The sequence below is a fragment of the Sphaeramia orbicularis genome, chromosome 24, assembly GCF_902148855.1.
Source record: "Sphaeramia orbicularis chromosome 24, fSphaOr1.1, whole genome shotgun sequence".
Lineage (NCBI taxonomy): Eukaryota > Metazoa > Chordata > Actinopteri > Kurtiformes > Apogonidae > Sphaeramia > Sphaeramia orbicularis.
Window position 1 is genome coordinate 10,335,698 of NC_043979.1, and position 26,925 is coordinate 10,362,622.

A 26,925-nucleotide genomic window follows, 5' to 3' on the forward strand; every position below is an offset into this window, starting at 1 on the left:
ATTACAACCTTGAAAAAACTACAAAGTTAATGGTGGCCTGAGACCTTTGCAATGGATATACATGTATTCATACAATTAGGCTATAACATACAATATGACAAAGATGAGATGACACATGAAATTCTGAATCTGAAGAATCAGATTTTTTTTATTCTTGTTTTTTAGTACAGCAGACAAATATTTCTCAGGTGCTTATGCACTTTTATTAAATATCTGCAAATGTTTCATTATTGGCCTTTGGCAGCTCTATTCAATAATTGAAAGTGTCACACGGTGGCGCCAAACTCTCAGCCAAACACTGGCCTCAAACCAAGCCTGGCTCCTAGTCCCTAGTCCTAGTCGACATGAATTTTAAAAAAATCTTTTTTAAAGAGCCAACACTTAAGTTTATTTATTTTTGTTTGACGGAGATCTGAATAATTCCGGACTTCCTGCATTCTTTTTTGGAGCATGTAGTGCCGAACCTATAATCATGTCAATGTGAATATTTTTCTTGTTTGCAAAATTGCCGTAGAGTAGAGATGCAACATGAGCATCAGTCAGTGTATTAGGAGCCGAGGACCAATTGTTTCTAATAATCCAGTTAGTCTTTTAAAGTACACCAGTTACACGCACACGCGCAGATGCACGCACACGCACGCACACCTGCTCTGTTAAACCCCCTGTTCACACGCCTTCCTGCACTATCTGCTCAGTGCCGCTGATAGATATCTTACTGTGGATCGAAGACAAACAGCAGCATCTATTAAGACATTGTGTATGAAGTGTCGAGGAGCTCCATCACTGACACCACCGCGCTTCTTCTTCTTCTGCAGAGGGTCTCCCGCTGCAGCCGCCGCTGCTGAATGGATTACCTACATACGCGTCTCCTGCTCCCGCTTTTGCGCATAAACCTCTTCTTACCACTTTGAATCCGTGACAAGAACGCTGCGTTTTTCTATGATTACCTGACCAAAGACACTGTGGCGGACGCACATTCATCATGCCAAGTGGACTGATTTGAGAGCGAGCGGCTGTTGTTTCTCTTGTGACTTCAGAGAGTGTGTTTGGGTGTACGCACACGCCGCTCTGATCATCTGGGTTTTTCCTGCAACAATTTGTTGTTGCAAACAGTGTGAGGAGGCGAAGTCATGATGCCGGTGCCACCTCGGCTTCTCACGGCACCTTGATAACTTTCTTCACCTTCTGTTTATTTCTTTTTTTTTTTTTTTTTTTTTTTTTAATTTTTTATTTTTTTATTGTTATTTTTTTGTTTGTTTCTTTTAGATGTTTGTCAGCGGGATCGTCCTTCTTTGGGAAATTATCCACCGTTTCCCCCTTTAATTATGTTCACTTTTGCTGCCTTCTGCTACATGCTGTCTCTGGTCCTCTGCGTGTCCCTGATATTCTTCGCAATATGGCATGTGAGTATCTTAGATTTCATTTATCATCCCTGCATCTTATCCTTTATATGTTACAAACAGCGAATATTCCGACACGCGCAGGTGTGATGTCTGTGCGTAATAGTGAGAATGCTGCTCCAATTTATCCACATTTACGTAAAAAAAAAAAGACAAAAAAAAAAAAAAAAAACGCGGGTCATTTCCCCATCATGTGTTTCCTTGGACACAAAAGGTGCGCACCTGTATCTCCATCCTCTTGCTTCATCATTCCAACATGTGCCTTTCGTTCGTTTCCACCACTTTGTCACAATCTTCACCAATCGCTCCCTGAATTTGGCTACTTTAAACATTTGCACTGACCCAATTTAAAATGCACAACTACTTGCAAGCGTTGTGCACAGCATCCTAGATCAATTAACCAGCCTTCTTTCCAGATCAATTAGGAAATCTTGTAGCGTGTTATTTCCCCTCTCTCATCTTTACGCTCTGCTCCCTCTGCCTTTAATCAAGTCTCTGCTTAGCTATGCGCCAGTGCCAATAAGACTGACTGCATTATGATATTTGAATAATCTAATTATTTGCTCCCCGAACAACATCTCCATCACAGGAGGCCTTATGTAAAGACAGATTTGGGTCAGTGTCTTCCAGCCTAGTGCCCTGGGTTCTGGCTTTTTGTGCGTGTGCATGGAAACAGCAACAGACCTGATGCACTTGGGATGACTGATCCTCTGGCAATTACAGCTAATAGTCGGTCTGGCTGTCTGTCAGACAGTGGCCCATGTGTCTGCTCACAGACCAGAAATAAAGAGCAGGAGACAAAAAAAATACAGTGAGTGCAAACCCTCATACTAGCACAATTATGCAAAAGGAGAAGACTGAAACCAATCATGCCAGTGACAACTTCTCTGAGATTCAAAAGCGGTTACGTGTCCTGTTATTGTGACAAAAGAAGTGAAACCACAAACACTTCCTTCAGTTATGTCTGTAATGTAAATTTAGCACTCACAGAGGATCACAATGGAACACATAATTCTGTGGCTTCAGCAATAATCCACATCGCGCCAGGCTTTATTTTGCATTCTGCTTAAGACGGCAGAAACAGTAGAAGAGGCCTCCTCCACTGATTCCCATTTTTACGGTGACATACAGACACGCAGCATAATAAGCTCGGGCTCCATACTGCGAAGAAACATAATTAGGAAGAGGCTGTGAGGTGGGAATATGGGGAGCTGTGGAAGGGAAAGCGTGCAGCAAGAGCCAAAGCTGCACATTAACGCCAGCCACCTGCCAAAAAAGAAGTCGGAACAATCTTTTTTGGCTGAAACTCTCTCACATATATCAACCACACTGGCCGGTAGCCATCTTTGTCAGTGCTGATTTTTTTTTTTAACATTTCAGGAACTCATCTGGTTTCAAAGAACCGCCGAAAACAATGAATCCCGCTGTCACAGTGGCCCACTTGACCAAAAGGTTACTGTTCATGCCCTCAGCGGTGGCGCATTTGCTAAAAAGAGCAAGTGAGCTGAGTCAAATCACCCCGGGTAAAATAAAGCTATAAATAAAATGAGCCAGTGTAAATGAACATAAAAAGACAGAGGCTACAGAGAGAGGACAATGGGAAAAAATGACTAATGAACCGGCCTGACTAAAACATATCACCAGGCCTGTCAGCAGGTAAGACGAGCCCTGGAGTTATTGAAGTCCAAAATGACTAATGGCTGCTCACATAGGGACAGAAGTCATTAATTGGCTATAATCAATCAAACACTATCCTACCAAGCCAATTAATTCCCATCTGAGTACCTTACCTTCACTCACTGTAGGTGCAGATAAGTTTTTTATTCTCTTGTTGTTCTCTTATCTCACTATGAAAAACACATTTTCTTCCTCAGAGATGTGAAACAGTTCTTTGGGACCGATGTAAAGGGGGAAAAAGGGGACAACGTGTTGGGTATATTTAGAACTTCTATCATCATTAATCATTTTCATCCCTTTCTGTTCCTGGATTCACAGAGGGCTGAAGCACTAACCTGCTAAAACCCACCAGATTAGTGTTAAAGTGTGGGGACAGCAGCAACACTAGTAACAGTCACTGTAGTGCTTATCAAGTTAGGGCTGCTGCTAGTGTGAAGTTTTACAAAGATGTAGTTAATGTTGTAAAATATACACTAATCAGCCATAACATTGTGACCACTGACAGGAGAAGTGGTAATAATATTGATTATTTTATTACAATGGTACCTTTCACTGGGTTGGATATATTAGGCAGCAAGTAAACATTTAGTCCTTGAAGCTGATGTGTTGGACGCAACAAAATGAGCAACGAAAGGAAGTGAGTGACATTGACATGGTTCATATGGTAATGGGGATGACTTGGTCAGAACATCTCCACAACTGTAGGTCTTGTTGGGTGTTCCTGGTCTGCAGAGATTAGTACTGACCAAAAACGGACCAAGCAAAGACATCCCAATCTCAGGACCATTGAGCATCTGTAGGAGATGCTGGACAAATAAGTCCCATCCATGGAGGCCCCACCTCTCTCCTTTCAGGACTTCAGGGATCTGCTGCTAACATATTGGTGTCCACAGCACACCCTCAGAGGTCTGGTGGAGTCTAGGCCTCAGGCCAGAGCTGCTTTTGTGAAAAAAGGGGAGCCTACACATTATTAGACAGGTGGTAATAATGTTATTCCTGTAAATGCATGACTGGTTGAGATCTGGTTGTGCCTTCGACTGCTTTTGGTAAGTTCTAACCTTTTTATACTGGGAATGACCAACAAGATCTGGAGATGTTCTGACCCAGAGATTTGACCATCTCAATTTGTTCTTTGTCAAAGTTGCTCAGATCCCTACTCTTGCCTATTTGTGCTGTTTCATCAACACATCAAGCTCAGGAGCTAAATGTTCACTTGGTACCTAAGTATCCCACATAATGACAGGTCCCATTGAATGGCATAATCAACATCATTATTATCATCACCATTATTATTACTGTTATTAATATTAGTAGTAGTTGTATTGTCATTGGTATTTATCCTACTATAATTCAGAAACATAGCTCTCTCTATATACTATCTGTTTCTAAATCACTTATAATGCTATATTAACCCCAACAAATAGTGCACTGACAGGCATTGGCCATATTACACTATAAGTGCTCTGTGTGTGTGTGTGTGTGTGTGTGTGTGTGTGTGTGTGTGTGTGTGTGTGTGTGTGTGTGTGTGTACACGTGTGCATGTGTGTTTGTGACAACTTAGACTCTGACTTCACTTAGAACAAGTTAATTTGGTAAATTGCTTCCACTGTGCTGTGCTGTAAATACCTATTCATTTCCATGTGATCAGTCAGGAATTTATTACTATATTTTAAGCTGGATCACTTTTTTTTTTACACTTTTAAGCTCATACTCCATATGTCAGTATCTCAGAGTCGCATTTGACAGCCCTCTCCAGTTCATGGCAAGTCTAATAATTCCATAAATTCCATCATGTCTTCATCCAGTTAAAAGCGATTTAAAAACTCTTGTGGTGATTGATTCAAGATTTTGGCTTGGGAGTGGCAGAGTTAGATACACTAAATGTAATATTGATGCTGAACATATCACAGTATCTCACTGTGGGAAATAATGACAGCAGCCAATCATCAAAATCTGTTCATTACATTGACTGCAGAGTCACAGTCACCCATGGGAACACTCGTGTAAGCCATTATGAAGCCATTTTAATTAATATACAAGGTGAACTGCGACCTCCGCCGAGCTCAGCGGCTCTGCACATTGATGATGCGACTCCACTTGAGTGAATCTCCTCTCATGTAACCACAGCCCTAATGTGCTCTGAGTGTCATTAAAGCCAGGAGCGAGCCAGACACTCCTCAGATGCATTTCTGATAGATGGGAAAGCCCTGTGGTGTAGATATGATGTAGAGGATGTCCTGGAAGTGTAGCAAAGGGTGGAGAGTCAGTCACATCATTTACTCGCTCACTTGAGATTTATGTTAAATGGTGGCACGTTTTTATATGTATTACATGCAAAGTACAGTGAGGTGCAAAAGCACGAGTAATGTAAAAGAAGCAGTAACAAATAAATCATAATCTGGGTCAAATGGGTTCCCACAAGACTCGCACTTACTGATAACATCATGATTTACTCCAAGTATTTAATTCATCAAATGTTGGACAACTTAAAAAAGTCAGTTTATGTGATAGTATGCATGACTTCAAGGTTTAAAGGATCACATTTAGGGGGATTTAAGAAGATTTAATGTTGTATTTGCAATTATGTTTTCTTTAGTGTACGATTACTTGAAAATAGGAATCATGTTTTTGTTTTGCTCAAGCCATTTTTGTATCTATGGAGGGATGTTTTCTTTGTAGCTCAGAACCAACATCCTTTTGGGAGGGGTATTCCAACATAGTGCATTACCATTAAAAATGATCTTGGTGTTGATCTTTGTGTGAACCATTATTTTATCCTATTAACCAAAAAGCCTAGACTGAACAAAAGTATCACTTTTAAATATCACAAATAGCATAAAATCATGTTGTGTTTTATAGAAAAAAGAGGGTAAAGTTGGAAAAAAGCAGAACATAAAACTGGAACATACAGAAAACACCAGCCACATCAATAAACTGTCATAATAAACGTTATAAAGTAATTGTAGATACTTAATGAATGTTAACACGAATAGTTGGGTTTGTCAAGCTCATGAAATGACCTGACACATTAATTACCATTGCCTGAGCTAATTAGCAGCCTATCTGACAGATCATTTAATTCAATGCATATTAATGCTAACATCAGTCACTGCAGTGATGTTATTGTGGTTATTGTCTTTAATTGTAAATAAACCTCATGACAGAATTATCTGATAACCTGTTGACCTAACTCCTTAAACACAACTACAGATGGTTGTCAGGCAGAAAAATAAGTTTCATTCAATAAACCAGAGCTACCGATATCCGACTCAGCAGCCAAGCTACGCTACCTGTCAATCAAAGCCCACACAGCACTGCAGACACAGACAGACTCTCCTGTCTATCACAGTGGCCACTCCCCGAAATATGCATAACATTTTGGCTTTGGATCAGAAGATTTTACCTTTTAAAACTTTTTGTTTCTATTTGGATAACAATAGATAATTTTACAATAGTCAAGGAAACCTTTTGTATGTCTGTCACATGGATCATTATACTAATGGCTTAATAGAATGTCCAAAACACAAAGATGATCTAAAACCCTGAAACTTTCCTAAAATATTAGTGTTAAAATGAAAACCAGTTAGTGTGGATGTATCCATACCAGCCTAAACTCCCCCACTGTGGCAGAAACATAAATCCATAAAGCTATTACCACTTTAACTTATCTAACATACAAACATGGTTTAATATTAACCATGTCTGCTTTGGCTTTGTAATAGGATGCAAATGCTGGTCTCCTGTATTTAAGTCCACTGGTTTGTTATTTCACAATATCCACCTCCAACCTACTCCTACTGAGAAGCTTATCAATACATCAATAATTTTACAAAAGAAACAACAATGCTTTTGCCTTAAAGCATGTTAAACAATCAAGCAGTATTGTTTTTTTTTCTGATGAGATTGGGCTGAAAATATCAGACTCTTTAAGGGGTTAAATGCTTCACCATGTCCGTCAGTTAGATAATATAACAAATCTGCCTCATGTTGCACACCTACAGGCTACCTAAAGGCAACAGGGGCCCAAAGTAAATTTAAGCAGCAGGTTTCCCTACCACCCTACCAGCGTAACCTGGTCCTGGGAGAACCCTTACTTTTCTCTCAGCCCCTTTCCTTCCTCTTGCCTCTCATTTATTCACGTAAATTGCCTCACACAAATCAAACATGGATAAATAACACAGGGAGGACACTAGACACCAGGATTTCACAAACACCAGCTAGCGTTGCTTCTTCTCTCAAGTATGACTTTGCATCACACTGAGATTTTGACAAGTACAGGGCGTTCACAGGCCCAACAGAGGTGTCATGTGAATAATCATTCACAGTGAACAACCATAACGCTCCCTCAGCTGTTACTGTCTCAATGGTGTTGTGAAGGCGAAACAAAACAAGTTATTTATGTAGAAAACTGAAGGGCAAAGGATGATGAGATTCACAAGGAAACTGAGAGAAGAGGGCTTTCCTTTGGCGAAACGTAAAGTGAGGAGAAGGTGCAGAAGCAAAATTCAAACTACAAGTGTTATTCAGCAGAAGTTTTCAGCTAATTTTGCTGAATAACATCAGCATGTGTGTCTGTGTCAGCGAAATTAAAAAGGAATGACAAACGGTATGAGCAGAGCAACTACCAATTTGGTTTTTGTAGGTTCAGACCAGGAGAGACGGCACCACTGGATAGACTGGCGCAGAATAAAAAATACTGATGATACAACATGAAAAGAAGGGTAACGGCAGATGCAAAGCTGCACATAGACAGCGATGTAGAGCAGGAGACATCAAAAGAACGCAGAGGTGATAAATAATAAAATTAAAGTTCTTTGTGGGGAAGTATAGCTTTGTGTTGAAGGGAGGGCATGCCAAGTTCATAATGGTCTCCATCTGGATTATTAATGTCTTAATAACAGCAATGAAATAAAGATGAATTAACTTTTTCACTTAATGCTTGGCTCACGACTGTCACAGCTGCATCCAAAATCATTCAGTCATTCTTTATTTACCACACTACTCTATATATACTATAGAAAATGCCCAGAGAGCTGTACAAAGTGTGCCAGATGGTAAATTCAGTACACAACAAAGCCATTACTTTTCCAGGCACCAGATTTCTTAGACCGTCAGTAGGGTAACACTTTTCAGATGCATTGTGGAGTCCTTTGAAAAGGCAGTGCAATATTTATTATCAAAACTACACTAAGATAAACTGTTATTATAATGACTGCACTTTAGACATATTGTGTTTTTGTAGGTTCTATTGTATAATAATACTATATTGTAGAGAAAAATAAAAGAAAAAAGGAGGCTGTAGGTCTTGTTCTTCTGTACAGCTTGTTGAAATTTTTGTCTTTTTGTCTTTATGTGCGCAGCATCAAACACTGGCAGTATATGTACACTTGAACTGCCTGAAAAAAATCACACCAAATTTGCTCACCAGTAGTTTTTGCTGATTATATACTTGTATTCTTTTTGTGTTATTTAGGAAAGGGAGTGTTCATGATGGCACAACTTGATCGTATTGAGACTTTTTTGTCCTCTGATTGGAGGATGGTGTGTTTTAGGCAGCTGTTATGTCTATATACTATGCTTCAAGACCAAAGGAAACATTTTACCATGAAGCTAGATAAATACAACCTTTCTGTTACATATGATGCTTGCTGTTTGTATTGTTTTTAGGTTTATTAGAACATGGTTCTTTTTCTTTTTTTTTTTCTTTTTTTTAATTATATATAGGGCTTATAGATATACTAGAAATTCCATTCATCCTTCCATCAGAGAATTTTGTCCAACCCATTTCTTGGACACTGTTAACCCAATGCTTTTCAATTTTGACACAATGTTCTTTACCACTTTGAGAGGTGCTGCGCACAGTTTGTTGGCTTTAATTTTTTTTTTCCACAAAAGTTTGAAAATTTCAACTGAGAAAATTTGTGCAAACCAATTTCTTGGACATTATTCACCCGATTATTTTCAAGTTTGACTCAAAAGGTCTTTGCATATGCCTTTCTCTCAATTTTTTGCATTTTTTTAAAAAACATTTTTGAAAAGTTTTTGAAAAGATTTGAAGTTATATCTCTAATAAATTAATCCCTGGGTAGGCAGGGGACAGGAAGTATTATGCGACCGGACGGGGGTATTATTACTTTTGCACTTGTTTTGCATAGCATTTGTAATGATGGACAGACCAGCATGATTGTCAACACCATTGAATTAAGTATAAAAAAAAGTACAGACAATACAAGTAAACAGTGATAGTACAAATTACAAGTACTCAGATAGGGGCAGAAGAATAGGTCTTTAACCCTACCTGATGCAGTGAGTAGCTTGTCATTTATTAAACAACCATCAGTTTGATAGAGAACGTACAGATTGGACCGTGTTTCAATGGGAAGAGGTCATGTGGTCTAACCCTGTTCCAGAGTGGTGGATGCATCAGGGTGAGCAGAAAGGGGAAGTGATTACCCATCGTTCCTAGTGCCTACCGTACAAGCCTGTGGGGTCAGTGTTATGATAAAACCTACACTGTCAAAGATGTACATATAACATTTGACTCTTAAATAGTTAGGTGTAAGTGTAAAGAAGTATAAAGTAGATTTTCTAAACTAAAGTCAGCACTCTCCTTAAAGCAGCATATGACTTTCATCACAATTATTTTTTTTTAATTTGTAAAACGTCAGTGATAGCTTAATTATCATTAATCCATTTGTCTTTCCGTGCACCTGAATCACTTCCCTCACAGTGAATAACTTCGAAGATGACGCCATCATAAACACAGTCCATTTCTTTACATAACAAACCGAAACATCACTCAGGGCTTTTCAGAAATTTTGTTGCGAAGTGCACTGTGGGAAGCGAAAGTAGTTTCTCACAGATTCAGCAAGAATTGCCAGATTGCTACAATGTAAAATTATACAGTCCACCAGGGTTGTTTTAGGGCATTTTCACACTGCGGACCCAAGTCTGTATCTGAGTACGTTGGACCCTAAAGTCTGCTTAATTTTATCAAAGTGAATGCAAACATTCTGTGTGCGAGTGCTGTACCTGAATCCAGCTGAGAAGGTAGTCCTAGGTACAGACTGCATGGACTCCAGTGCGGTACATTTCAGTGTGAAAGCGACCCGTTCCCGAGAACAGACAAGACCTAATCACCACTCTGACAACAGAAGTGATGTAATCACCATGAGACCATAGACGGCGCTCCTGTTGTCTCCTGAAAGAGCCTCACGCAGGCTTGCCTTTTAGACCGAACCACTCAGTGATATATCAATGACACTGAAGGTCGCTCTTCTTCACTTTGCCTCAAACAGGCTAACAGATAGTATTGCTGCCATTGTAGACAACTGAACAGAACAGTTGCTTGGTTGATGACGTAAGGGTTTGTCTTCTGACTTCCGCATTTGTTGGATAGTGACAGATTTCCTTCCACATTGTTACCAATTTCTTCGGCCCTGTAACACTCACTCGAACTCGGGCATGGGCCACGGTATGTGCCTGTGAACGCAACATCTGCGGGAAAGATGTGAGCGTATTCAGGTACAGCACAGATCCAGATACCCACTGTGAACACACCCTTAAAGAATGAGTATAGTTGGTGGATGGAGGTAAAGGCGACATGTGGGTTCAGCACTCACAAAGAGACAGCGACATTGCTGCTGTGTGTAATTCCCCTTCCCACAATGCACTTCGCGACAAAATTTTCGACAAAGCCTGAGTGACATTTTGGTTTGGTTTGTAAACATGCGTGTTTATGATGGCGTCATCTTTGAAGTTGTTCACTGTGAGGGAAGTGATTTAGATGCGTAAACACAGGAAGACTAATGGATTAATGATAAGTAGGCTATCACTTGGGTTTTACAAATTTGAAAAGAAATTTGTGATGAAAGTCATACATTGCTTTAAGTACCAGAGGCACTGTACTTGAGTAAAATAACTAAATTAACTCTTATTTCCACCGCGGCTGAAGGGGCATTAATCAACCCCCCAAATAATTTGGATATTACAACAGATAAGAGACATACAAAGAGTAAGAAGGAGATTCCTAAAAGCTAAAAACATTTTTTATTGGCTTACCATACAGTGTCTATTAAACTACGATAAAAGAAAATACAAATACATATGTTTTAAGGTGAAGTAAGGTAGGGGTACTAAGTGTTTAGCATATAGAGCCATGTTGATTTTCTACCATGCTCCCTGAACCGTGCAAACAACAATAGGAAATAGCTTGTGTTCAAGGTGCCCTAGTAAGACATCACATGGGAAAAAAATGCATAGGCGATCTAACTGATGTAATCTCAATGAAGCAAACAGTCAACACTGCTTTCTGGCACCATTCACCAGAGGCTAATGGAGGTGGTGTTCACTATATAGCTGGGCTGGCTCGGCATCGATCCACGTGTTCATTAACCCCTGCTGGCTCCTCATCCATCATCCTGACTCCACTGTTTCCATTGTTCCACTGAACAGTGCATACACTGAGATTATAGGGGTGATCCTTGTCCTCCCTGGCTGTTCTTCCAAGCATTCTGCTCTTCTTACAGCACCAGTACCTCTTTATTTTTACATTTTACAACAGTCACATAAGTACAATTACAACTACAAATAAGTTATTACATTCTTGCTTCAGCAGTGGTTCTGTTGATGTTACACGAGATTGGAGACTGTTTAGCCAAAACCACATATTCCCAATCACTTCTTAATTAGAAATGATTTCCCAAAGTCCTCAGCTCTTTTACTAGTGCCAACTGCAGACACACCACTCACACCATTAGACCAGTTATTTCTTTGTATTTTGGGTTTCTGAAAATGTAACTGGGGTCAGGTAATCACAGTCGACAAGGTAAAGCTCATAAAATGCATGGATTTAGATCAGCTGGATTTGCATTGATCTTTCGAACGTGCAAAGAGGCTTCGAAAATCCACTGCCGTTCATCACATATAGCAGTGGATAACACAGGGGATAATAGGACAGATAGATGGCTGATGTAAATGAGCATGATGTTTGTAGGGTTCCATATGCCACTGTAAGATTAGTCATGAAGACAGTTCACTTCTTTTTTCACTGGAACTGTGGTTTGTTTCTAATCTGTCAATGTAGCAGCATAGTGTAGGGTTTCTTAAATAGCAAGAAGAACTATGCTATCTGAGAGTGAGGCACAAAACACTAACCCAAAACATCAATATTAGTTTTCTTTCTTGCATCAATGCTAAGCCTGGAGTGCTGATGGAGGGGGGGTAAACATGACAAACTGATGGGGCGCAGCATTTGTGGGGGGCCCATAGAGCAGTGGAGGAGATCCAGTGGATAGAGGTTAGAAGTAGTGAAAATTTTGTGTAAGGTCCGCTGTATAACAGAGGCATAGAAGTCGGGAGTTGGACGTTGAAAGCATGTTAACTTTCAGTTTTCCGGTTTTCATTTCACCCTAGCGTAAGTGACGTCATGTATGGACCCCCCCACACACCACTCTGACAGATCGAGAACGTACTGAAATTATGAAGGGTCCACAACGTTTATGCTTTCATGGGGCCCACAATTGGTAGCAGCACCCCTGAATATGGCCTGTGAGATATTAGTCGTTGTGACCATATACCATAGCTTACTACATTAACACTGTAGCTAACATTTCACATAACTACACATTAACACTTCTTGACACACAGCTGAAGCTTGGTTTATATCTACACTGTGAATCAAGACAGAAAGAAAAAAAACAACAAAACACTGTCATTAGTTTGAAATTCAGGTCTGTTTTATTAAACTGGTTGTCGCATTGGCAAAAAGGCATTGCAAGCATGGCCATGGCTCAGATGGTAGAGTGGGTCGTCCAATAACCGAAGGGTTGGTGGTTCAAATCCCGCTCTGTCCCAGTCGTGTGCTGTTGTGTCCTTGGGCAAGACACTTCACCCTCCTTGCCTCCAGTGCTGCTACTCACACTGGTGTATGAATGTTTGGTGGTGGTCGGAGGGGCCGTAGGTGCAGATTGGCAGCCACACTTCTGTCAGTCTGCCCCAGGGCAGCTGTGGTTACAAATGCAGTTTACCACCACCAGAGGGAGAATGTGAGCGTGAATGAATAATGGATCCACTGTGTGCGCTTTGAGTATGCGTTCATAGAAAAGCGCTGTATAATTTTAATCCATTTTTATTATTACATAACACACAAAACTGGGATAGGTAACACCTGGGTTCTGAGTTTGAAGAAAACTTTTTTAATGTTATATTTGACCAAAAACTATAATAGACTAATATACAGTTAGGGGTCATGGAAGAAAGAAAGAAAATCCAAATGCTTAATTTTGAATACTGATATACATCATACTGATCAGCCATAACATTCTGACCACTGTCAGGCAAAGTAGTATTAATTTTGATTATCTCAGTACAATGGGACCTGTCAGTGGGCGGGATGTATTAGGCACCAACTGAACATGTAGATCTTGAAGGTGATGTGTTGGAAACAGCAAAATGGGCAAGTATAGGGATCTGTACAACTTTTACAAAGGAGAAATTGTGATAGCCAAATCACTGGGTCAGAGCATCTGCAGATCTTGTTACATTCCCAATGTAAAGTGGATAGTACCTACTGAAAGCAACTACAGAGGAACAACCAGATCTCACCCAGTCGAGTATCTATGGGTTGCTGCCTAATACTGTATGTACAATGCAGTGAAAGATATTGTAATGGAAAAAGTCAATATTATTACCCCTTTTCCTGTTAGTAGTCAGAATGTTACAAATTATTAGTGTATTTAGCTAACTTTTGCAGACTAGTTAGCTGTAATTAAGTAGATGTAAATCTGAAAAGAAGAGAGAAGGGAGATTGGGACAGAAAATGCTTAAATAAAATACAGGGAAACTTTTAATGAGGGGAAAAAGTGAAATGATAAAGAAAAAAAAAAGCAACTTCAAGGTTTGAAGTACACCGACACAATTTATTTATCCCAGTAGGTGGAATGTAATGAAACAATATTTATATATAAAATATAGAAGGAGTATTATGCAAAGAGGATAATGTATGCACCCAGCAGATATCAAAGCCAAGACCCAAAACCTACACTTATGAAACAAGCCAATGATTGTCTCTGCGAAGGATTTCATCCCTACTGCCTCCTCTTCATGCAAAATGTACAGCTTTAAGCTCCTCTTTGTTATCCTAACATGATATAAATTGCACGGACATTTTAATAAGTATATTTGCATGTGATTCTGTCCCTAAATGGGTGCTGTTTTCAGATGAGCAAACCAATTCCCTACTGGCCACAATTATGATCTCCTCTGGGAAAACAATCCAGAAAGTTGGAACATTTCTTGTAAAAATATCAAGGCGCAGATTTAATTTTAATTTTGATCTGTTAAGCACTGTATGCCAACACTTATTCTTTGTTTTACAAAGATCAAAATGATTCTGTACATATAGCTTGTGAAGAACCTTGCAAATATATTGTATATCGGAAATTGTGTTGCAATGCACACTGTAAGAAGAAAATGCATATCTCAAATAATATTACAGGAGGACATACAAATTTAAGATGCACTCAATAATAAATCCAACAACTGGTCCATTTCACTTGCATTTTTGTGTTTCTGAGCTTCGAAACAATTCCCATATGTACCATTTTAGATTCTACATTATTCAACCCCTCTGCTTAGCATCTGTCACATACTGAATATTCAGTATTTTGTATTTGTTATGTATTCACAACTTTGTGTCATTCTGCTCCATAATGAGATACTGACCTAATTTGGTGACCTCCAGTTTACAGCTGTGAAACACACATGATCTGTCACAATACTGAATTGCTTTTTGAGTGTCTCCTACATGTATCTGACACTAACAGCACGTTAGGTTAAAGAAACAAGTGCTGCTACGATCAATGTTTCCATGGTAATGTAACCTCTGCCATTGATTTCAGTATATTGTCTTGCAGTATATGTCAATGCAGCATCCTTACTTGGGCCAGTCACGTTGTGTGGACACTGCATTGTTTTTGTGTGCATGTTTGGATTATACTCAGCTGATATTCTGTCCACAGTAGCAGGCGTTTGGGCTTTAGCTTTTCCCTTTGATGCCTCACAGAAAGTCCTGACAGCTGAATACACAAAATGCTGATATAGGAATTTTCTGGAAGGAAGAGATTTGTCTCATTTGATCTCCTCAATGTGATGCAAGGGGTTAACTGTGCCAGCAGTGTTTATTAGCATCAAGGAGACTGCCTTCTCCAGCTGTCTATCCCTGCCAAGGTGTTCGGCTCAGATACAGGCTGACACTGACGGGAGCATGTTAGCGATTAAAACACAAGCCAACTCCCGGCACATGGACAGCCAATGACCTCTGGGTAGTCTGCAGGAGAGTGCAGGTTTTGATGTCCACTATGAAACCAGAGAAGAGCAAAAACGTATCTTCAGTTGCAGAGAAAGAGAAGCTTTTAGTGATGTTTCAGTTGATTTGATAGGAAATAAAATATATTCTCTGATTATTTGTTTGAGGTTCAGCATCAGAGTAATAAGAAGCCACTTTTGCGAACACACCTTTTCCAACTCAGGTCAATTCAAACTCTAATTTATGGACACAAGGAACCAATGATAATGTTAACCCATAAAGACCCAGTGTGACTTTTGTGTCAGTTCCCAAATAAATCTTTCTCTCTACCTAACCTTTCCTACATGATTTATCACCATTTTATTATAATATTATCCTCTGCATTTTGCATTAAAACAAACAAAAAAAAAATCATCTATTTTCCTATATTTAATTCACTGATCATGTCGATGTTCATCAAATCTCAGAGTAAATTCAAAGGTTATTATATCAAAATGTCGGGGCCTAGACTTCATGGTGAGAAAGAAAGAAGCACAATAAACCTGTAGATTTACAAGAATTTATTACAGAATGATGTTTCAAATTGAAATGAACAACCAACAATAATCAGCAAAGATCAGCACACAGATTCAGAGATGACGTCCCGCTGTTTGGACAAACAGGGTGCAGTCTGCTAAGACTGGACACCGACAACTAAAAATCAAAGAGTGTTTATACTGTGTAGGTCACGTATGCATGTTTACCTAAGTTCCATAACATGACCCTACAGTATCTGGTTTTAACTAGATTTTATTGATTTGCTCAGTATCTTCAGAATAACAAGTAGTCTAAAATTGTCACAATGTCTAAAGGGGCTACACAAAATGACTCATCAATAATTGGTTTTCCTTTCACACAAAACATAAAAACTGAATAAAAAGTGACTTGTTCAGTCAAACCTATCATTAACTGGACATAAAACAACTGTCTCCAACCAGTCATTCATCAAACTCCATGGGTCTTACTGATGAATTAATGTTGTAGAAGATTACGGTGTTTCCACGTTCACTACGGAGTCTCTGAATGTCTAAATGGGTCATTTCTGATGACCATGAAAAGATGACAAACTGCATTTTACAACAGTTATTGACATGTATTGATAGGATTAGTGGATCAACAGGTGTTAAAAAGTTTAGATCAGTAGATGCTTTTGGTCGACAGTTGATGTTTGGGTATTTATGGATTATAGTCAACGGAACCGCATTTAGTTGTGACAGTGTCATGGTTAAGGCTTGGTTTGGTACTGTCAGATTAACAACTTGGTTAAGATGAGGAAAAGAGTTATGGAAAGGCTTAAAATGAAGACAAATAATATGGCAATTATGGACATGGTTATGGTTAGGTTTAGGCACAGAAATGTTAGTAAAAGGCAGATATAAGACCAACTAAACTAACAAAATAATGTTAGCCTATGCTGCAACTAAAAGTGGAGCTAGGATGCTGTGTTTTCAGATTTATATGTATGTATATGGATGTATAACTTGACTTAAAATATGGTTACTGCTGGCTACAAAAACAATCCTGGTGATGGCCAAGACTTTAAAACAGCTTTGAAAAACCAAATGAATGACGGTTACATTGCCTGCATACACTTTTTTAGTACAGTTTATGGACTCCTCCAAAACCTCATTATTAAACCTACCATACATAACAACAACAACACGCTGTAAACCTAAGACAGACAGACCTCAGCCCATTATGGCCCGCGGTAGTCATTGCTTTTTTACTCTTTGCCTGAAAGAAGATGAAAATTTAATGCTCCTCATGGGGAAACTGGGCAGCCTTTGTTGCAAACTTTGCATCATGCGTTTTGGTTAATGCAGGGAAAAAAACAGATTGCATGAATTAAATCCAACATTGTTCAGTTGTCAGTTGGCTGCATGCAAATTAAGAGTGTTTGCCACTGCATTTGTCTGATTTTAAATTGCACGTCAGAAGTTGGTGAGAAATGGCTGTGCAGAAAATTAACCCGTATTGAGTGAGTTTAAAATTCCAATGAATAATTGAGGCAAGATTTTGAATAATTAAAATGGACCTTGTAGTCTTGCACATTAAAGTGGAGGTTCCTCAGATTTCTCTTGTTGTTTTTAGCGTTGTTATTTCCATATGAGTGCCTCATAGGCTGCATGGAGGGAAAACATATGTTTATTGCTTGAAAATAAGCACATTTTGTATTCTTTCAAGAAAACACAAAAAAATTAGGCTACATCCATCACTCTGTTCTTCTTTCTTCCCTTGGAGACACACAAACAGTGCAAGGTGTGAGTCCACTAGCATTGAAACACACTGTTTATGCAGGATTCAGGATGCCAAGACAGAAGCAGAGGGTGCCAGTTTGTTCACTGTTCCCGCCAGCCAACCTTGACTTCAAAGCAGTCTGCTGAAGTGAACATCCACATCAAAATAAAACCACATTTGCAAAATAAAAAAAAAGAAAGAAGCTATACTCCTTGCCAGTGGATATTCTGCAGGAATCACCATCTGAGTACGTCATAGATTTGAGTTTTGGTCCTCAGGTCTGCAGCTCAGGGGTAAATGCTGCTTCTGATTATGGCTGACTGAGGGATATGAGAGGAAATACAATTGTGTATTGAGGTGGATTTTCCCCAGAAGGAAAACACCATTTATTAAAACCTAGGTTGCATTTTTTCTTACTCGTAGTCATTACTCTCAATAGGAATAGTGCTTGCCAAGTTTTAATGCTCACAAATGGAGTTGCATCACATCTAAAAAGCAGTCACCAGTCTTTCATTTGACACAGAAGTATTAAAAGGATTCTCCAGAGGAACAGTGTTAGATCAGCTTCTGGTTTCACTTTGGCCTTCAGCTGGTTGTCTTGTACATTTTTAAGTAATAATTTTAACCTACCCTTCTTTGGCTTTTACCTCCAGATTAAGTTGAACCAAATCCAGAATATGGGTTATAGTTTTGTTACATTGCGTACAATTTGGTTAGTTTTGGTTTTACAGTTTTTCTTAGCGCACTAAAGAACTGTACAGTAGGCATGTAACGTGTTGTCATGATCTATGTGACCTGCGTGTCTCAGAACTTGGCATTGACTGGTTTGTCTGTTGCCATGTATGTCAGTTCAGGAAGAATCCTTCCATATTAATAGGGAAAAATGACTGAACCAATTAATTTTGTCGCTGCTGCACTGCTATTATTTTGGCATTGCTACATGTACAACTTCAAGTGCAATAATCAAGGCTAGTCTGTAACATTAAAATTTGCAGCATGTACAGGTTGTGTGGAAGTTGTATTGCTTTGTCAGATAATATTACTATTAACAAGTAATCTCCTCCCCTTCCCACATCCGATATGGGTAATTTTTCCTTTTGCAGGTCCTTTTTCCTCTTCTTCTTTTAGTTAATGACAGGCTGCCATAACTTTCTGTAATTTTTTTGAAAGTCTGAACCAACTACAAATGTGTTCTCACACTAGAAATAAAGTGAAATGTGGTTCAGTTTAGTCTCATCTTTGTTAGACCAATGTTTGTTTTGTTGCAGACTGTGGTTCACAAGAAATTTTCAATTTGGTTCAGGTCAAAATGAAAAGTTCTAACTCTTCTATTATTATTATTATTATTATTATTATTATTATTATTATTATTATTATTATGACCAGTGTTGTGCAAGTTACTTCCAAATTGTAATAGATTATAGGTTACTTACTGTTATTTAAAAGTAATTCCTACCTACCTTACAGCTTACCTTACTGTCTCAGAATTGTAATGTGTTACAATTCCCCCTATTCCATGAAAGTCAAATAATACCCCCCACCCCCAATACAAGGGATTGTAGAGCCTTGGGACACATACATTTACACCCTGAAGTACATGTGGTGGACAGCTCAGTAAGTAATGCTACAGTCTGCGATGTTGAACGCTTGTATTTTTTTCAAATTTTACATGTTCAAACGGGGGCACAGCACTGAGGACACCGGTAGATAACTTCGCAATCACAGTTTTGCTGTTTTTTATTTATTTATTTATTTATTTATTTTTTATTTGAGCAATTAAATTATGGGTGAAATGTGTGTTGTAACACAAGCGCTATTGAACATTCATTCATTAATTTTTTGAACCCTCACTAGGGTCATGGGGGTCACTGGAGCTTATCCCAGCTACTTACAGGCGAAGGCACGGTACACCCTGGACATGTCGCCAGTTCATCGAAGGGCTGACATATAGAAAGAAACAATCACTCTCACACCTATGGGCAATTTTTGATTAAAATTCATTAACCAATTAACCTATCAGTGTCTTTGGATGGTGGGAGGAAGCCAGAGTACCTGGAGAGAACTTGCAAACTCTACACAGAAAGGTCCCACCCCCATCAGCTGGTGTTGGAATCAAACCCAGGACTTTCTTGCTGTGAGTCAGGAATGCTATCCACTGCACCACTGTGTCGCCTTAGCTATTGAACATGTACTGAGTAAAATATGACTGAAAATTGATTTGTAACGCCTTACACTACTGCATTACAACAAAAAGTAATCTGTTACTGTAATGCATTACTTTTGGAATGCATTGCTCCCGATACTGATTATGACAAGCATTATAACAAGTTTTAGATTGGTGTTGTAGCTGCAGCTGTTACAAGCAGTCACAATTAATCATTTTGTCAGAGTGGTAATGCTTTATCTTAGAGAAATGATATTCTTAGAGTTGTTGACTGGGTGTAACAGGTGGAGGCTGCCTACATATATCAAAAAAGAACTTGTTTTGGCTGAGGAGTGTATTTTTTGATGTCACAGCAACCATAACCTTTGACGTATGGCCAGAACAATTTAATAAGTCCATCTTGGAATCCAAGTGAAATCTTATGCTTTATTCTAAGACATTTTGCTGAAACCGTTCTTCACATATCATGCCATAATACTGATGGCAGCCAACACAGAGATATAAGGACAGATATATCAAGATAAAGGAGAAAAAAAGGAAAAGAAGAAAAAAATGAGCTGCAGTAGCATATGGGAGTAGGAGGAGATGAAGCTTTTTTTATTGACATACGGTCTGACAAAGTAATAAAAACTCAACCTCAAATAACATTTACATTTATACAGTGAATTCAAGGCACTGGGCTTGAAGTCGGTGAGTTTGTGATGAGTTCATGTTATTGTCTGTCTCTGTATAATGAGAACCAGACTTTCTTATTATTATCTTATAGAGTTGGGTCAGTTCATGGTTTTGCTCGTCCATGTCATTACAACGGGTTGTGTCAAATTAAAACTGTATTGGTATGACATTTCTAAGTCCAACTTATTTTGCATCAGTAATGAGCAACACGACAACACGATGAACAAAACCTTACACCATGGCTGGTAACACAATAAAGATCACATTTCTGTAGAGGGTAGGGGAAGATATACATGGTACATGTTGTGTCTGTTTACCAGAATGTCCATGTGTTGAAGATCAGAAGAGAGGTGGCAGCTTTGAAGCAAGAAAGATGAGCCGAAAATATAGATGAGACAACATGTAACAGTGCAAGAAGTCATAAAGAATCAAGGACCAACTTTAGCCTTTAACCCTTTAATAGAGCTGTGCCAGCACTACTTTATCCTGTCTCCTCTTCTCACTGTGTAAATGTAGTTGTGAAGGCAGGTTAGAGATGCGTTACAGCTACCAAGTGGAGTTCAGCCATTTCTTTCTACTGAGTGGACCTAGTGGTAAAATGTGTTGTGAATTGTTGAGAATTTTTTTTACACAGTCAAAACTGTATTATTTTTATTTTTATTTTATGATAAGCAAGCTTTTAGATGTTTTACTGAAAACCTGTTTTTAATTTAGTCCTTGTTTTCATATATGTGCCTGTTTTTGTTGGAACCATCAGGCTTTGCTTTGACAGCGGTGTCACCATATAAAGTTAATAACCATATTGCTTCTTGGGATGACCATGTTAGCCAACTTGTCACTTGTGTGCCCCCTCAGTATTTGTGGATCAGATATCATATGGGAATGATAATGGAGATGTAAGCACACTGTGGGGATTGTGTTTATAACTATTTTCAATCTGTCAGACTACCTCCAGATTTGGTCAAGTTGATCAACACATTTGTGTTAGGATTTTCCGTGTTTGTTAATTGGAAGCTCCCAAGACAAGTTCAGGATGCACTTGGTCTCAGTTCAAGAATTTATTCTGATTACATGTGAAATATAATAGGCAGCGCTGGTCTCTCTGGACAAGACCTCCCACAGGAACTCAAGTCAAAGAGCCCCGAATTGTGGTTGACCCCGTGGTTGACAATTAACTTCTTGGGTGATTCCACCCCGAACAATGGGTTGGACATCACAGCGTCATCTGACTCCATCTTCTGATTGGACCTAACCTATTGACGTAACTTGCCAACCGTCAGTTCACGCCTTGCTGTTGGAATGTGGTACACAAAGTGTTATGATTGTTGTCGTAGACGTGTAACTGTTGGAGTGCAAGTTCTCAGCCCCTGTAGCCACAACATCCCTCAACATCTGTGAGCAGAACTCACCCTGAACTTATCAGTGGTGGCGCCCATGAGTTTACTGTGAGGCAAGTTTATCAGTACATGAGGCTACGGTGACACTATAATTATTTTTCATTTGTATCTTGCCTTAACATGCATTTTATTAGTGTGCATACAGGTTTCATGCAAGGTGTAAATGGGGTCTCAAATGTAGTGAAGTGGAATTATTATGATCTTGACTTCTTCTCAGAACATCCATCCTATAGTGTTCATTTCATGTGGTGCACATAAAGAGAGCTGTTTCTGCTGCACTTTGTATGCCTCTGTGGAAGATTGTGCTCCCTGTATGCATGGATTTATGCACCCATCATTATGTCTGCATGTGTGTGTTCCTATCTATCGCCCATGAGGTACAGCCCGGGGGAAGCTAACACACTGTAACAGAGCGAGGCAATGAGCCAGGATCACTGTAGGGATCCACTGGGAAATAACATGTAAAGAGCTGCCTGTCAGTGCGGAGGCGAGCTGAGGGAAATAACCCGGGATTGGTGTGAACCTCTGCTGTCTCTCTGATGTTAATTCCCCCCACACAGGCATTCACATGTATGAACACACATGCCACTGTTTTTTTTCCCACATACAACACATAATGCAAAGATATTTTTGCAGCACACAAACAGTAATCCAATTTTTCCAAATACTCACCAAATACACACACAGAATCCTGCAGCTCTCACATCCAGCAGTTCTCCCGTGGTGCACTGCACACACTGGAGACCCACAGTGTAGCTCATATTTCAGATACACTGACTGACACACAGATCTCTTTTCACAATATAGCTCTGTAGCTCATTCATACACACATTTTCCTCCTGAGGCCCACCCAGTTAAGCAATGACATCTGTCTTTGCTGTTGTCTTCACTGCAACACATGCAACATCACTGAAACTGTTGCAAACTTTCTGTGCAGTTCATTTCTTCTTACTAGGAGCTATACCTGACAGTGCAGCAGCGGGTGGGTAGCAGGATCAAATGTCACCAATCATGATCTCTTGAACGCAAAATTTTAGTTTGTCGTGGCAAATGTGAATAAAGAATTTCACAGAGAATAACATGATGATGATGATGATGATGATGATGAGGAAGACCTCTGTATGAAGATGTAGTGATTAGACGACCTGACACCAGTCCAATAAAAGCCCCATCCAGCAAATGTACTGTCAAATGCAGAAATGACTACCCAAAACAAAGATGTACATTTACATTTTTTGACCTTCCACAATGGGTTCTGATACATCCATGAAAAAGTATTTAGACCTAGAGCTTGTTTTTAGATTAGATTAGACTAGACTTTATTGATCCTACAAAATTCAAGTCATTCAGCAACAGAATAAAGTGCAAGAAGAAGTGTCCATGCATAGAATGCAAAAAACAATAATTGCAAAAAGTCAGACTTTACAGGTGAGACACATACAGGACAGGGTTACACTATTGTGTTGGGATGAATGACCTGCAGTCATGCTCTTTCTTACACTGTGGGTGTAGAAGTCTGCCACTGAAGGAGCTGCTCAGAGCCTCCATGGTCTGATGCAGTGGATGAGAGGTGTTGTCCATGATGGATGCTAACTTGGCTAATGTCCCCCAGTTCCCCAACTTTTCCAGTGTCCAGTGAGCAGCCCAGGACAGAGCTGGCCCTCCTGACCAGCTTGTTCAGTCTCTTCCTGTCCCGTTTTCAGTGTTGCTTCTATTTTAGGCTGTGAATAAAATATAAGTGATTTCATTAAGTTAGCTCTTAGTCCATTTTGTGTTCAGTCATGTAATTTTTATGTTTAAGGCCTTTATTGTGAAGGATACTGACAGAAGTGGTGGATCTGTAATGCATGGCAGTCTTGTGCTATTGTTTTGATTGAGAGATGCCTCGCAGCAGAAATGGCATCCTAGGATTTAACACAATTTTAAGGAAGGAAAAGTAACCCATAATATTCTCTTTATACAACCTAAGGGGGTCCGCAGGGGTGTGTGTGTGTGTGTGCATGCATGTGTATGTGCGTGCATGCATATGTTACTTCTAACACTGTTTGTTACATACATATATTCTTTCCCATGTGTCAGCCAAAGCACAAATGTAATATTCTATCATCACTTAATCTAATGTAATATCAGAGTCTAATCTTGGTATTAGAGAGAGGGAAGCATAGTTAGCTGCCTGATGGTGCAGCAGGTGGATTGGTTTGATTCAGCAGCTGAAATAGCATGCACTGTACAGCAGAAAATTGATTCATTTTGAACCTCAAATCACAACAGAGGATTGGAGGAAATATATGAAAAGAAAGCAGTGCAATGTGTGTATGGCCGCATGCTGACAGGATATCTGACATTAGTCTTTACTTGTCTCTCAGCATCCTTCTCCATCCATCCTGGATAGGAGACAAAAAATACAACATAATGGCCTAATACAGCTGTAGATTTTCAGTGTTATTCACACAGAATTATTATTATTATTATTATTATTATTATTATTATTATTTGTTGGCCACTTCTTTCATCTGAAGATTAATAAACAGTTGGTGAGTTAATGGGTATTGTGGCAATAAATTTGGCAGTGACTCCAAATGAATCTACACTGCCCATGTTCATAGTAAAAAGGTGTCACCCAAAGTAAGAGTGTGACTCTACAATGGATTTTTATGTTTGTTTGTTTTGTTTTGTTTTGTTTTTGCAATCAATTAATCATATAATACTTACTAGTGGGATTAAGTCTGTATTGCTTTTACTGGAATTACTTGACTGAAAAGAAAATGAAGAATACATGACTTCTGCTTGCACGGTACAGAAAGTAAATAGCTGTTTTTATCTGATCACTCTGCTCTTTCAAGGAAACGAAAAATAAATTAATAAAAATACAATGATGGCAATGGCCACTGTCACTGTACTGTGGATATCAGTTTGTCTGTTGCCACAGAGCCAATCAAATGTTAGCATTTGTACAGTGAAAATAAGCATTTTAATAACATTTTACATTATAACATTTTACATAATAACATTTTGTTGCCACAGAACCAATCATGGAAGCTGTTCCATGGACGCCTACTGTTGCCACAGTACTGCGGTGATATATACATCCTGTACACACAACAGTAAAATTATATCAATCCACAAAAGTTTGATATCATTTTGGCCTTTCGTCCACATGACACCAGTGGTGTTGGTGCCCTGAAATGGTATTTTTGGAGAACAGATCCCAGTGTGGAAAAATCTCACAATGCTGCCCTCATGTTGCCGTATGGATGGGCAAAACACCACTTTTTGGAAACAATGATGCCATAGCACCACGTGACCAGAAGAAGAAAAACCCTGATGTAACAACCGGTAACAACGACAACATCAACAACAATGGCGGATTACGGAGTTGTGTTTGTGCTAAAGGCGCTGCTAAGTTTATTAGCACTACTACAACAAAACCTGCCATCTTCTTCTTGTGTTTATGTTTGTGTACTCAGCGCGCTGAAGAAGGACCTCATGTGCATGCTCACTGCATTCTTCTGTGATTTTAGTGTATCCTGCGGCTCTGTCTTTGTTTGCAGTGCCACATATAGGTGTGGCATGCATATTAACCCAGTTTTCCTGTTTCCACCTCGATGCAGATATTTCTTGAAACAAAACGTGTATGGACGTGAACATTTTTTAACCCACAAAAGAGCTGGTAACTGGTACCCTAACCTTTTCCTGTAACTGGATAGACACATGGGATATGCAGTGCTTATTGTCACAGTACTGTAGCTGCAGGGTGACAGGTTACCAGTCTACTCTACACATGATATAACGAGGGTGCTCATTGGCTCTGTGGTAATAGACAAGTGAAAAAGTTAATCCCACAGTACTGTGGCAATAGCCACTTCATAATAATGTACTATAACCCTAACTCAAAAAAAGTTGGCATGCTGGGTAAAATGTTAAATAAAAGAACAAAGCAATAATTTACAAGTCTCATTAACCCATTTACTCATAGTACAACATAAACATATTGAATGTTAAAAATTTAAATTTACAAAATGTAAAAAAAAAAAAGTGATTTTGGTAAATTATTGCCATTAAATAAGGTAAGTTTGATGGCACAACACATTTCCAAAAACACTTAAATAGGGAAAACAAAAGGCTGGAAATGTAAGTAGTACAAAAATGAACAACTGGAGAAACATTTTGTAACTAATCACCCCCTCCAGGAATTTGCGATGTTGCGATCGCAACTATTAATGCAAATTCAACCAATCACAGCGAATTCCATGAGGCCAAATTTGACCAATCACCTTAGCCCCCTTTTGCCCACCCACTCTACGTGACATGTACGTCATCACATTCACTTCCTTGTTGACGATTGAGAAGATGAAGACATGTGTGACGCATAACGCCCACATTTACCGACAAATATCACTGCCAAAGTTCGTGCAAATCAGTTTTCAGATATGTTGCATGAAAGTGGAGGTAAACTGTTCTGTGGTGGAACACAAATGAAAGTGGCCGCTCCACAGACACTTTTCAACCGCAAAACAGCTGAAACTGGAAGAGGACAGACGAGACAAGTCCCAATGACAGAGGCTGTTATATCCAGAACAATAGCAGGGGCTGAAGGGATCAAGGTTAGCGCTGATATACTCTTTAAGGCAATATAAGTGAAGAGTAAATAACTTGTGGGGGCATGCTTTCCTTTTTAGCTTACCGGCCGACAGGCTGTAAGCTATTGTCATCTTGCATCATCGTCTGTTGTCATCTGTCGTCATCTGTCGTCGTCTTCTGTCGTTGTTTGTCATCGTCGTCTGTTGTCCGTCACAAAAAGTTCAATCGTCTTCTTCTCCAAAACTACAATTCCGATTGACTTCAAACTTGGTATACAGCTTCTTTATGATAATGTCAACAAAAGTTAGTGAAATTATTTGGATCCGGATCTGATTCTGGATTTGGTGCCACTTTGAAAAATTTCCCCATTATAAGAGATAGGAAGTGGATCGATGCAATAACTCAGTAAATATAAATGATATCAAGTTGAAATTTCTACAGTACAGC

General features: G+C 39.2%; 1 protein-coding gene across 1 annotated transcript in view; it reads left to right on the top strand.

The window, feature by feature from the left end:
- Positions 1 to 567: 567 nt before the first annotated feature.
- Positions 568 to 26,925, top strand: part of cnih3 (cornichon family AMPA receptor auxiliary protein 3) — a 131,080-nt gene continuing 104,722 nt past the window's right edge. Inside the window, 2 exon segments of the mRNA XM_030128581.1 lie at positions 568 to 1,302; positions 1,305 to 1,403. Coding sequence (XP_029984441.1) covers positions 1,267 to 1,302; positions 1,305 to 1,403 — 135 coding nt within the window. The 5' untranslated portion in view covers positions 568 to 1,266.